Source organism: Peromyscus leucopus, unplaced genomic scaffold (genome assembly GCF_004664715.2).
Source record: "Peromyscus leucopus breed LL Stock unplaced genomic scaffold, UCI_PerLeu_2.1 scaffold_309, whole genome shotgun sequence".
In the NCBI taxonomy this organism is placed as follows: Eukaryota; Metazoa; Chordata; class Mammalia; order Rodentia; family Cricetidae; genus Peromyscus; species Peromyscus leucopus.
The window spans coordinates 53,941-67,245 of record NW_023505188.1 but is presented as its reverse complement, the minus strand read 5'-3'; the positions used below and the strand labels follow the sequence as shown (position 1 = coordinate 67,245).

At 44.7% G+C, this 13,305-nt stretch overlaps 1 protein-coding gene across 2 annotated transcripts; it reads right to left on the bottom strand.

Annotated features, from left to right (window-relative positions):
- Positions 1–3,202: 3,202 nt before the first annotated feature.
- LOC114696059 (disks large homolog 5-like) lies at positions 3,203–12,953 on the bottom strand. 2 transcript variants are annotated; one of them, XM_037201907.1, is made up of 7 exons: positions 12,816–12,953; positions 9,552–9,720; positions 8,312–8,443; positions 7,477–7,660; positions 4,998–5,113; positions 3,957–4,053; positions 3,206–3,793 (listed from the first exon to the last, which is right to left on the bottom strand). In XM_037201907.1, exons 1-7 carry the CDS (start codon positions 12,946–12,948, stop codon positions 3,788–3,790), a joined length of 837 nt encoding a protein of 278 aa, XP_037057802.1. In that variant the 5' UTR covers positions 12,949–12,953; the 3' UTR covers positions 3,206–3,787. The 2 variants fall into 2 exon arrangements, with proteins under 2 accessions (XP_037057801.1, XP_037057802.1); XM_037201906.1 differs by having other exon boundaries at positions 3,203–4,053.
- Between the last annotated feature and the right edge of the window lie 352 nt (positions 12,954–13,305).

The following is a 13,305-nucleotide window of genomic DNA, read 5'->3' as shown; positions in this document are numbered from 1 at the left end:
CTACTGAATATGGCATTTAATATGTTTTAATAACTTAGAAATTTTTCTTTTTTGAGACATGTCGGCTCCTGGCAGTACCAATCTACTTCAGAGAAAATATGGGCATTGAAGAAACTGCATATGGAGTTAACTTTCATTGTGGCAAAAGTTAGCCACTGGACAACAAAGTATCCTCGAATCAACAGGACAAAATGGACAGACAGAACACGAAACAAAGGACTACTGATTCCTGTCAAAACAAGTGTGGTTATGACTTTATCAGAAGGCATCTTCTGAGGCCAGGACAATATGGCACCATCCCTGAAGTGGCCTTCACATTCCGGAAAAGGTACAGTGCCCTTTTCTTAGAAGGCAGCTGAACAGGCAGTGGGCCGATGGCTTCTGTTGTGCAATGGAACAGCAACTGAAAGCTCACGCCTCTCAACAGTAGACTGGCATTTAATAGAGGGATGTGGAGAAGAAAGGGATGCTGAGATGAAGCCATATATACACAGCCAAGAAGAATGGACAGCTGAATTCAAAAACTGTCAACAATTTCCAGAATTTAAAATCCTGAATCATGACATGACACTAGTGGAATTCAGGTGTTTCTGGTACATGGACTGCTCTCACCCAATGTGAAGTTGAACTGTTGACCTTGTGTACAACCTACTTCACAAATGAGTCTGTCAGATACGATAAGCCTATAGGCTGAAGATGATGCCCCAACACTGCGGAGAAACCTCAGGTGACTGTCCAGGCAGCTGGCTGTTTCTGTCAACTCAAAATTTTTTGGAAGTTGCTTGCGTGCACTTCCTGCTTTTATTTTTGTTAGCTAATATTATTTCCTTCTTGGGTCTCTGAGGGAGTTGAAGATTAGTTAGTTATAGTTGAAGATTAATTAGGATAGAAAGTGAGTTAGATACATTTTGGACTTACTAAAATAGGATAGATAAGGGAATTATTTTCTCTGATTTGTCAAATACAAATGGACTAGACATCGTTTAGGTATTTGTTACTTGTATATATTGTATATAGTTACTGTACTTTTGTATATAGTTTTTCTTTTGTTAGTTATAACCTTTTGCCTTTTTTCTTTTTATTAAAATAGAAAAGGGGAAATATGGTGATATTTTATTTGTACTGAAATGTGATTTTAATTTTATGTTAATAAATAAAGTTGCCCTGTGGTCAGAGCTATTAGAGCCATAGCAAGAGCGTGGTGGTTAGAAGAGCTAGGTAGATTTCTGTGTGTTCAGCGATACAGCCAGTATTGGAGACATATGCCTTTAAGACCTGGAGGGCGGTACTTACAGGCAGTGACAAGGCAGTCATGTGGTTGGGTTTACAACCAATGAGAAGGCAGAACAGAAAGACTATTTAAACACAGACAAACAGGAAGTAGCTCTCTCGGGGAAGTTAGGAGCACTGCAGGAGGTAAGATTTTATCTCTGAGCTCTGACCTCTCGGCTTTCTCTTTTACATTGGCTCTGTGTTTCTTATTTTAATAAGACGATTGGTTACATCTACACAAAGCCCTGTGTATCCCTGGCTTGGCTGGGAACTCACTATGTAGCCTAAGATGGGCACACAGAGTTCTGGTGTTAAAGGAGGTTCTGGAGTTACAGGATGAAAACTTCGCACATGATATTAAGAGTGAAGAGTTGGAAAATGTCTATCTAGAAGAACTTGACCTCAAGACAGTCCATGACAGATTTCCCATCACATAGGGAGGGCTAAGTAGCTTGCCAAAGAGATCGACATTAAACGGATAGAAAAAGTCTTGCTCACCAACATCTCTACCATCCATGTTGTAGTACCCCTCACAGAAGCCACATTCTGCTGAATGTCAGGGTTCTCAGTAACTCCTGTCTCAGGTTTTCTGTGTCTCAAGCTCATTGGTGATGCTTTCTTTTCTTCAGGAGTACCGAGACAACAGACCCATGGATCTGATGTGGGCTGGATCACCTGGAGGTCACTTGGTGTTTTTCTCACTAGTGAAATCACTGCTAAAGTGGGTGTCTTCATCTGAGGGGGCCTTAACCCTAAGGCTGAAGAATGTCACATGATAAAGATGTCTGGGACTTCTTTGGCCTCCGTAGCTTTCTCTTGAGACCTGCCCTCAGAGAAGGAAAGACCATCATATCTAGAGCAGCCTAGCTGGCACACAAGCTAGACAAACTTTGAACCCAAAGCAATGCTGACCAGAGAAAGAGGTCTTTTTTATTTTATAATTTAATTTTACATATCAGCCACTGATTCCCTTATTCTCCCCCCTCCCGCACCTCCCTCCCCTTCTCCCCAGGTCACCCCTCCAATCCCATCTCCTCCAGGGCAAAGACTCCCCTGAGGATTGAGTTCAACCTGGTAGATTCAGTCCAGACAGGTCCAGTCCCCTCCTCCTAGCCTGAGCCAAGTGTCCCTGTATAAGCCCGAAGTTCCAAACAGCCAGCTCATGCACTGAGGACAGGACCCAGTCTCACTGCCTGGATCCCTCCCAAACAGATCAAGCTAATCAACTGCCTCACTTATCCAGAGGGCCTGATCCAGTTGGGGGCTCCTCAGCTATTGGTTCATAGTTCATGAGTTTCCATCTGCTTGGCTATTTGTCCCTGTGTTTTTTCCAACCTTGGTCTCAACAATTCTCGCTCATACAAACCCTCCTCTTTCTCGTCAATTGAACTCCTGGAGCTCAACCTGCGGCCTGGCCGTGGATTTCTTCATCCGGTTCCCTCAGTCATTGGATAGGATTTCCAGCATGACAATTAGGGTATTTGGCCATCCTATCACCAGAGTAGGTCAGTTCGGGCTGTCTCTTGACCATTGCCAGTAGTCTATTGTGGGGGTATCTTTGTTGATTTCTGGGGCCCTCTCAACCACTTTGCTTCTCCCTATTCTCATGTGGTCTTCATTTATCATGGTCTTTTATTCCTTGTTCTCTCTCTCTGTTCTTGATCCAGCTGGGATCTCCTGATCCCCTAAGCTCTCTTTCCCTTAACCCTTGCCCTTCATTACCCCTATTCACGTCCATGTTGTTCATGTAGATTTCATTCATTTCTCTGTTGTTGGGCGATCCCTGTGTCTTTCTTGGGGTCCTGTTTTCTACATAGCCTCCCTGGAGTTGTTAGTAGCAGTCTAGACATCTTTGTTTTACATCTAGTATCCTCCTATGAGTGAATACATACCATGTTTGTCTTTCTGAGTCTGGGTTACCTCACTCAGGATGATTTTTTTCTAGATCCATCCATTTGCCTGCAAACCTCATGATGTCATTGTTTTTCTCTGCTGAGTAGTATTCCATTGTGTATATGACCACATTTTAGGTCATAAGAGTGAAGAGTGTGGAATCACATTTTTCTTAATAAAGATACAATCATTTTACTCAATAATGGATTATAGGCACACAATATAACCAGTAAATAATTTTATCAAAATACCAAACAACAAGAACCAAAGAAACAACAAATGAATTCAAAACCTTAAACTATAACAAAGAAAACCAAAAAACCCAAAGCAAACAAAACCGAACAAAACAACAAACAAAAAATTATGCTAAGCAGCTTGCTAGATTAAAAGATTAAAAGGTTAGGTTAATCATGCAACACTTTGAGGCACAGTCAACAGCCTGTGGCTGGCCTTGGATACATGGTAGGAAGGCAGGCGCAAATGTAAAAGACCTTTTCAAAGCAAGTATAGCCATGCCCCATGGGACTTTGTAGTGCATATTCTTCTGAGGAGGCTTCCATCCTAGGGTGGAGAACGCCATGGGTTCAAGTGGTCTGTGGCTTCTTTGGCCTCCTCAGTTCTCTCAAAGCTGTTGTGTGAGAAGGAAAGGCAATCAGTCCCAGAGGCATCCTGGCTGGGCCACAGGCTAGACAAAATCAGGGCCTATTCACACTGGAAGCCAATGTCAAGAGCCCCCAGTTCCCATGAATGCCATGGTTGCAGGGGTTGGAATGCAGTGGTGGCTCACTTACCTGTGATACTTCCTGCTCCTGCTGCAGCAGCTCTGTCTGCAGGAGGCTCTCATCCTGGGCTGTGACATGTTCTAGGTCATGCTGGAGATTTTCTGACCTAGAGGAGGAAGTCAGTTAGGGAACAGGCCTGGTGGCGACCTGCTATGTCAGCTGTTGAGCCTGAACCAGCTGTAATCAGTGGAACAGTCCAGCATGACCTTTCAGCTCAGGTCATTCCCTGATTTCCTAGGAGAGTAGTGTCAGAGTGCATCTTAGCCTGGATTTTATTCTGTGTTTTAAAATATGCTAGAAGACAAACTGAGAACTACACAGTGCTGGACAAAAAAAATCCACACATTTCTCCAGTTGTCTAGATACAATATTTTGAGAAAAACATAACAGTGTATCAAGGTCTGAGTGACAGTTCAGAGTAGATGTACATGGCCCTGATTAGATACCAGGTTAATGAGCAACCTGGGAAACTGAATGTAGTCCCTCTAGAGAGCCTACAAAATAAAAGCAGTGAAGGTTCTGATTATTCCTACAGCACAGAGACCTGCCTGAGTTCAATACCTCAACACCTAAATAATCTTATATCCAGAAAAATCTTTTCTCAAGAGACAGATGCACACTGCAGAGAGCTTATAATCAGCAGGAGTGTGCTGCATGCAGATCTACCCAAAAGTAGGAACTTCTCCTTAAAGGTGATGTTCTGGAAGGAAAACAAAGTAACGAGAGCACACACTGTCCTTCAAAACTAACCTTCCTCCTGCTAGGTTGAGGACTACCATAGGGAGATTTGTGGGGAGACACAGGGTACACTGAGAAGATACCAGAGATCTCAGAAGGGAATAAGTGGTACACACTCCTCAGAAAAATAAGGCTAAATCATAGTGTTTCCTGGAGAAGTTCTTGTTAACTGGGCCAGCACAATACCCTGAGGTGGTCTTTCACTGCCTGTGGATGAGAGCCATCCAGATGGGGAGATTCCCAAAAAGGACAGAGATGCAGGTACAGGTGACCTCCATCGTTCTAACTACTCCTCCCAGGTTGGGCTCCTACCTCATCTCATAGACACTGAAGTGATGTTGCAGCTTTTCTGCCAAGTCCCTTTGCTGGGTGACCAGCTCCTTCTGATTCAGCAGGCCCTTCAGTCTTTCATCCAGCCTTTCTTGCTCCTGTTCATTAGAATATTGTGTTCTCAGCAGAGAGTTCTCACTCTCATGCACACACATAAAGTCAAGGACACACACACAAGTACATTTATGTACCCATACAAGCCCATTGTAATGCACTAACATGTTCAATTTCCCTGCCAATTCTAATACAAGGAGAAATCACCAGGAATACTATTGAGAAGAAGATTAAATTTTGTTGGATGAGAAATGAACACAGTGGGCATGAGAGATAGGCACAGTACTTTCTCAATAAAGTTAGTTGGTCTCCATCATCATTAAAAATATAACGAGTAATTTCAGAGAAAAAAAAAACACATGAGTTTACACATTCATACACACTAGTGCTTTTAAGCACCCATACTCCCCATACTCCCAACACACACACAAGCATTTACCCCTACACATACAGGAAATATGGGCACACAAACACCCGTCACCCACAGAAGGTTATATACAGAAACCAAAGGAACACTAATGTCCAAATAATAGCCAGCATTCACACACAGAGAGAGGTTCACCCACACAGATGGACAGAAATGCACACACACACACACACACACACACACACACACACACACACACACACACACTTCCAGAACCTTAGATGGCCACGAGAGGACTGCTGTCTTGCAGCACCTTTTCTGCTGCAGGGGGAAGTCATGGGACTTCTCTACTGTGTACAAAGCTCTTAGACTCAGTCAGGCTCTGCTACCATGGCCTGCACTTACTTTTCCTTCCATGAACTTTATATATCCCCAAACGTACATATTCCACAGGTTGCAAGTTAATTCATCATAGTCTCTTCACTAAACTTACCCTAGCTCCTCTGAGAAGACCTGGATAGCTCAAGTGAAAGAGAGTGACCCATGGTCAACATCCAGGAGGTTTTCAACAGATGACAGTGCATATGAGGAATTCAGACCCAATGTCTGTCAGAAGGAGGCCAGTGACATCACCTGCAGTGCTTTTCAGGAACCCAGCACTCTGCACAACTATGAGAGGGAATCTGTGCTGAGACACAGCCATGCACATGATATAGTCAGTAACACAATGTCAGCAAGGAGATGCACTGTGGGATTCCATGTTGTGAAACCAATGAGACAAACAAGACATTTCCTTTGTGTTAGCTCTGTGTAGTGAAAAGGAAGAAGTCTAGTTTTTATTCTTAAAATAGCTGTATTGTTTGATTTTGTTATTTATTAAAGAACACATGTATACCAAAGCAATAAAAGTGTATAAACACAAGAGAAACTACTCCCTCCTTTTTCTTTCTGAGCAATTGAAACTTGTGACAATTAGATGAGACAAAACAAGACAGAAGGCCCCATTGAAGAAGAGGAGATGCAGAGTCCTGGCCAGCGCGAATAGCCCAAACAGATAATTTTATGTTCAGTGAATGACCTTGGTTCAAGGGAACAAGAGAGTAAGCAACAGATGACAACATGGGGTTTCATTATGTAGTCTTGAACACACCCGTCTATGTACACATTTACATACACCTGTAAGGATCACACACAGACAACAGGAATCAAAAGCAAGCCGAAAAAAGAAGAGGACATCATATTGAGTGAACAGATGAATTTAGATTATGCACATCAGTGTTTCCAAAGAAGCCTACAACAGATCTATCCATCTGCTGGGGACTAAAAATGCCTAGAGGAGAGCACACAGCTTAGTCAAACTATGTTGAGGTGAATGGAGAAAATGTTCTCTTCAAGCCTTAAACCTGTCACCCCAACCCTCAAGCTGTCAAAGTCCTCCCACATGTATGGTCATTCAGTCAGCTCCAGACTGAAAACTCCAAGATGGGAGAACTGCCCAGCACCACTCACAGAAAACAGGGCTGACAAGCTGATACTCAGCTTCTGAGAGTATGACCCAAGAATTAAGCTAAAGAAAGAGAACAAAATGGAATGCAGGAAGAAAGGACAAGCCCACTTGCCACCCCAAAAGTTGACAATGAAAAACATTCACTTGGCATTGTCTAGGGCTCTAGTCCTTGCAAGCTGCTTCCTACTTATGATCTCACATGACCCCAGAATGCAAATGAGCCACAGGCCACTGACCTAATCAATGAGAGCTCTGTGGTATTCTACAAGTAGCTCCCTGCATGACAGATTCTAATATAATGACATGTAGGTGTGTGGTATCTCACAGACCCATATCTCTGAATGTACTGCAATTCCAGCAGACCAGGAGGGTTTGCTTTCCAATCAGCTAGTATCTAGCAAGAGGCTAACTCTACAGGAAGACTTGTGAATGATCACAGAAATGGATTCTGGATGGGTCGGTGGGTGCTTACATGGGTGTTTTTATTTTATACTTGGACAGTTGGGCAGTCTGCCCCTACTGCCTCAGCCTACCTGTTGCTGCTCAGCACAGGGGTCACAGATCTTCTCATGGGCCTCCTTCAAGAGCTTCTTCAACTCCTCACAGGTCTCTTGTTCTTCAATCTGCTCCTTCCACAGTAGTATGTTCTGATGTCTCAACAGATGGACATTGTTCCTTAGCTGATTACACTCTGGTAGGATCTGGCCATTGAGGTAACTGAACAATCACCAAAACATGGTGAGCCACAGTGAGCCTCCATTTGCCATCCTACCTCCAAGTACTACCAATCATGAAAAGGCTGAGGTCAGCAGAACAAGAATGGAGCTCTCAGTAGACCAGCCAGCATCACTCAAATGCAGGCCAAATCCAGAGAATAGCCAAATTGCAGACAAATTCAAACTACTTCTGAAAATCCAGGTACCAAAAGGGATCTTGTCCCTCTGAGAACAGGGTGCAGTCCACACCTGTGCTTAACTGTTCCTGATATTGGGAAAGCATCAGCAGGTAGAGGCAAAACACACTCTGAATGAGGGCAGAAGTTCCAATAGGAATAACTTCTCTCTACAGATCCCAGGCAAACCAGTTCTGTGAAGACCCTGCAAGGGCCCAGAGAACCTGGGCTGCCAGAAATCCCCTTCATGGTGCAAACCATTTTTCTGTCTAAGGTCTCCTGACTTGGGCAGGACAATAATAGAAGGGCCTCAGTGTTTCTTCACACTTAGCAAAATTGAGTCCAAGAGGCAAAAATTGAAGGGCCACAAGGCAGGCTATTGGCTCAGAGGCACACAGGCTACAACCAGAGCCCTCACTTTGAGTCAAGGACAAAGAAGGGCAGAATCAGTCCCTCCCAAGCTATTGGGCACTTACCTAAAGTATTCAGTCTCCTCCATCAGCTCCTTGCACTTGTCCAAGGCTTCAATAATCTCCATGGGCATTTTCTGGAAAGCCGACATCACCTGCTTGTGTTCCATTTCAAGCATCTCTGTTTCAAAGTTCAGCCTGTGGTAGGGCATGGCCCCAGGAAAAAAGAACCCCATGAACACAGGCAACAAGGATCACATAAATAAGGCTGTGTCATGGACTACTCCAGCACAGTAGATGCCACAGCCTGGTATTTAAACACTGGGACTTCCTGGTGCTTATTAAACATTCTATCTTGAGCTCAGAACATAACAGCCAGAAGGTTTAAGGTGAGGGATCCAGTTCATGAGCACCCAGAGTGGGAATGGAGCTATAGATAAGTGCTCTAAGAAGTTGCCAGGAATCTGTGCCACATATCTGGAAACCACAAGTAACTTTTCTCCTGTCTCTGGAACAGGGATTCTCATTCCTGGGTGCCAATAGCTACACAGAGACCCAGAGCAAACAATTAGTATTTCCAGGGAGGAGCCCCAATTTCAGGATGGTTTTATAAACTGCACAGTGATTCTTATGTTCTAAAAAGGTGAGCACAGTGACCAGGAGGTGTAATGCTCAAAGTGAGGTTCCTTGCTTCACCAGTGCCATCACCTGGACCCATGTTAAATCCTCAGACCCTTTCACAGCCCCAATGCTCTAAGGATTGTGCAACACACACACACACACACACACACACACACACACACACACACACACAGATACCACATGAAATCAGGATGCCCAAGATGTTGAAATGTGGCATTGCTACAGAGGATAAGAAGACCAGAGGGGAGCTTCTGGCCACACCCTTAGTTGGATGAATAAACCAGGGTCCTCCAGCTGCTTTCATACACAATCATCTGCTGGTCAAGTACAAAGACTCTCCACAAACTCACAGCACCTAGCATCTCCCACAAGCTAACACCTGTCAAGGTCTCTTGAAGTACATGTTGAGGGTTCACTCACTACCATCTGTATCCCAAGAGTGCAATTGAGGCCACACATTCTGCTTTTTCATTTGGAGGAAGCAGAACAGCCTGTGTCCCTATCTTATTCCTCCCCAGGTTCCAAGTCTTCATCTCAAAGGATCTCATGAAAACTAGTTTAGGCAGCAGGACACCCTGGAATTTCAGCCTTCTGTGCCTCAGGAAACCTGGAATTGATACTGTGGTTTGAAGAAGGTCAGCAGAGAACTGCGCATAATGACTACCTGTTGTTCAAATCCTTGCAAGTATAATTGGCTAGGATACCACGAAGCTCGTTTCTCTCACATTCCATGTCATGTAAGCGAATGGTGAGTTTTTCGATTTTTTTCATTTCTTGATCCTGCTCCTGCTCAGTAAAGGTGGAGAGTTGGGATGGTGCCTCTCCAGTAGTCCCTACAGGTAGATAAAGACAAATTAACTTGTATTCTTGAATGGCAAGGGCCAGGAGAGACCATGCTGAGTCCCAAGAAGAAGCCTAAGGGAATGAATGCTAGGGACCTAGTGAACCTTCCAAACAGCAGGAAAGCTATGTTCAAACTCTGCCCACTGAGCTCTGTCTCTGTCCTCAACCACTGTGGATAATCATGTGCCTCTCTCCCTAATGCAGTACCCTGGCCCTGGAAGGCATAAGCAAGCCCAGCCAAGTAGAATTGGAGGACAGTGTCAGCTACCATCTGATGTGATGCAAGCAAGGCCTGTTGCCCCTAGAGATTAGCAGCACCAAGTCCTGATCACATGTGTCCAGGACCAAAACATCTGCAGATGTGCTGTGTGGACAAGGTGGTTTCCCTCCCTTTCTATTGGCATCAGATTTCCATGGAAACTGAAGGAATCCACTAGGATGAAGTGCAGCAATGCCCTACCCAGAGAGGGACAGCTCAGTGGTCCATCTGTTTCTCCCAATCCTCTTTCTCAGTCAGAAGGAATTGAAGGAATTCCCAGAAAAGCAGCTGCAACCTGGACAAATCATGGCTCTCCTAAACTAACCTTTAGAAACTCTTGACTCTGGGTCTGCTCTTTAGAAAGCCAGACAAGATGGACTCACCCATTAGTACCAGAAACTCCCAGCTGCTGAGCTACACTACTAGAAATATCAGCTCAAGTTCACCTCCTCTAGGAAGCGTCTTGTCCCCTGCTCTGGACTCACTGTGCCTTTCCCAGAACCATTTATTTCTCCAGGTTTTACACTGAGACCAAAGGCCAGCTTCCTTCTGCCTCTCTCTGGTCTCTCCATGTTCTCCATTCTCTCTCCCAAGCAGCCTGCTCAGTCTTGCCAACATGTCCATGGGAACTGAAGGAGTAACCCACAGTCATTGGTGTTGCCACAACACTGGTGACATCACAGAGAACACCAAGCACTCTCCATGATAGAATAGAATCTCCATGGAAGGGATGATTAGGGTCACCCCCGGCAGTCCTCACTTATCCTTTAACTAGCTCTTCAGCAGTTCATCAAAAGCCATGTTGCCCTTCCCAGCAGCCTTCCCAGAAACACAAGGGAAGACCTTCAGCACCTCCTCCTTACAAAGCCAGACATCTCTTTCTGTTTCATTAGAATATTTTCACTACTTCATGTATGGGAAGTTGAAGACTGACTTCAAAATACATCTCAGGCAATGACTGGGCCCTTCTTGATATCTGTAATCAATAACATGAGAAAAAAAATGTTGCTAGGGAATTAAGTCAGAATGGTGAGAAGGAAAGGTTGATCCCCTGATGTCAACAAGAACATTGTGCAGGATTCACAAGGCTTTTTACAATATATGGATATGGTAGGAGTCTGTGGGTGTCCTGTCAGAACAAAGAAATGTCCCTTAGTTAATGAGAAATATTTCCCTGAATCATCAGCACAATAAATTCAAGCCAACACAATATTAGCAAATGTGTAATCAGTTAGTGACATGTCAGGCTGGATGGTAAGAACTGGGACTCTCCAGGTGATCCCTGAGACACAAGAGCAAACACTCCTAGGAAGAGTGATGGTCCATTCCTGCACTCAAGTATCAGGAAAGATGAATGGCTAGTGAGAGGCCAGACACAGATATGAAAGGACAAATGTGTCACAGTCATGGGGACAATATGTAGTGTGTCACCGCTATGTTGCTTCACCTAGTGCTACACAGAGACTAATTTCTTGATCTGGAGCCATCTGTGAAGAAAAAGGAAGGGGGCACAGCCAGCTTAGAGAATACTCATCGCAGTATGAGAGGGGCAGGCAAAGGACACAGGAGACATACAAGTGGTCCTTTACTCTAGACCTTTGCAGAGCCGCACATCACACTTGTCAATTTCCTGGCAGCACTGAAATGAGGAGCTAGCACCATGTTCAGCCTGGATGGCAAATTCTTCAGAAGACTGGACTGTGGTCTCAGGAAGGTACTTGGTGGATCCAAGAACACATGAGTGATGTGAGGTAAACTATGTCCATTCAGATGTTATATCACCCTGACAACCAAGTTAGACAATGTTAAGTATCTCAGTAATTCCCTAGTCTAGAAGTCAAAGCATAGCACTGTCCTAGGCGTTACCTCATCTCAGTCAAGTCTGACCCACTGAAGAATGCTCAGGAAGTAACTCACAGATGAGTCTTTATCCTAACAATTCCACAAAGACAAGACTTGAGTCTCCCCCTCTGTGGATTTCAGTTCTCCTATCTCTATAGGGAGGTGGATGTCTCAGAAGTCAGCAGGTTTCCTCTCTCTCCCTAGACAATGTGACCCAGGGGACAACCTCCTAAAGCTTATTCACAGCTACAGAGAATGCTCTGTAGCTTCAGAGACCTCAGCCAAGTGCTTTGAAAAACCAGGAGAATATTGCTACTGTCACACTCAGGTAGTGTATGGAGGCCCACCTCACTTGCTCTTTGCTTCAGACTCTCATGTTAATGGGGAGGCCATGCAGGGGCAGAACATGGTCATCAGATTCACAAAGCCATCCTCACTGACAGTCCAAGACACCCAGAGCTGGCAGGAAGGGGACAGTCTCAGTCCAGGTTCACCAAATCTAACAGCTCTCAGGCTGAACTGCAGACCTGTGTGCCATCAGCAGTTGGTAACTCAGAAACCACATGGGTCATTTGAAGACAGCAGCACTTGGTGTATCCTGCCCTGCTAGTGGCTGTGATGTAAAGTATGAGAACCTCAGGCTTTTCCAGGGCACCCTCCTTTTCCTATTATTACTGGCACACAACTAAAGGACACCAGTGTGTGGGGGAGGGAACACAGTTATGGTACAGAAATCTCATTACTTTCTCTGTGCCTCCTCCCCACTCAGAGTGAAAGCAGATGGTACACAGCAAAGCAGGTAAAGCCTTGTCAATTCCTGAATCTGCCAAACTAACCATCATGAATCCTTAATCTGGGTCTTCTCTTTCTGAACCCAAGCAGGATAGGCCTATTCCTTTCCACAAGTTTCCATTCTTGAGCCCTTGCTATGGAAGGCTAAACACCATCACATCCAGAAAGTTGCCCAGCCCCTCCTGAACTCACTGTGTCTTCCCCAGGTCCAGAGATTTCTCCATGTTGTCCAGTGAGACCTAGGGCCTGCTTCTTTCTTCCTTGCTCTGGTCTCTCCATGCTGTGTATTCTCTCTCTCAACTAGACACCTCAGTCTTGACCACATCTCTGTAGGTGAACCTTACAACATTGACCTAATGTCCTAAGCTCACGTGATGTTGCTACAACACTAGTGACATCACAGGGGCTTCCAAGAGCTCTCCAGGATACAGTAGAATTCCAGAGAAGAGACTGCTGATGTCATGGGGCACAGCCTTTGCTTCCTTGCTAATTCTTCATGAACTGACCATAAGCTGATGTTTCTTTCCAGGGATCTCTGCTGTGACACAGGGGAAGCCATTCAGCTCCTCCTCCTTCCGAAGCTATAGATTTCTTTCTGCTTCATTACAATCTTTTCACTACTTCACCCATGAGGAGTTGAAAGCTCATTTATAAACACTGACAATAGTTGGCTCTTCCCATC

Coding starts and splice junctions, on each gene's coding strand:
- LOC114696059 (XM_037201906.1), bottom strand. CDS start 12,948: ATGTGGTCAAGACTGAGGTGTCTAGTTGAGAGAGAGAATACACAGCAT. Junction 9,721..12,815: donor CTGGACCTGGGGAAGACACA/GTGAGTTCAGGA, acceptor ATCTACCTGTAG/GGACTACTGGAGAGGCACCA. Junction 5,114..7,476: donor CCTGTGCTGAGCAGCAACAG/GTAGGCTGAGGC, acceptor TCTAATGAACAG/GAGCAAGAAAGGCTGGATGA.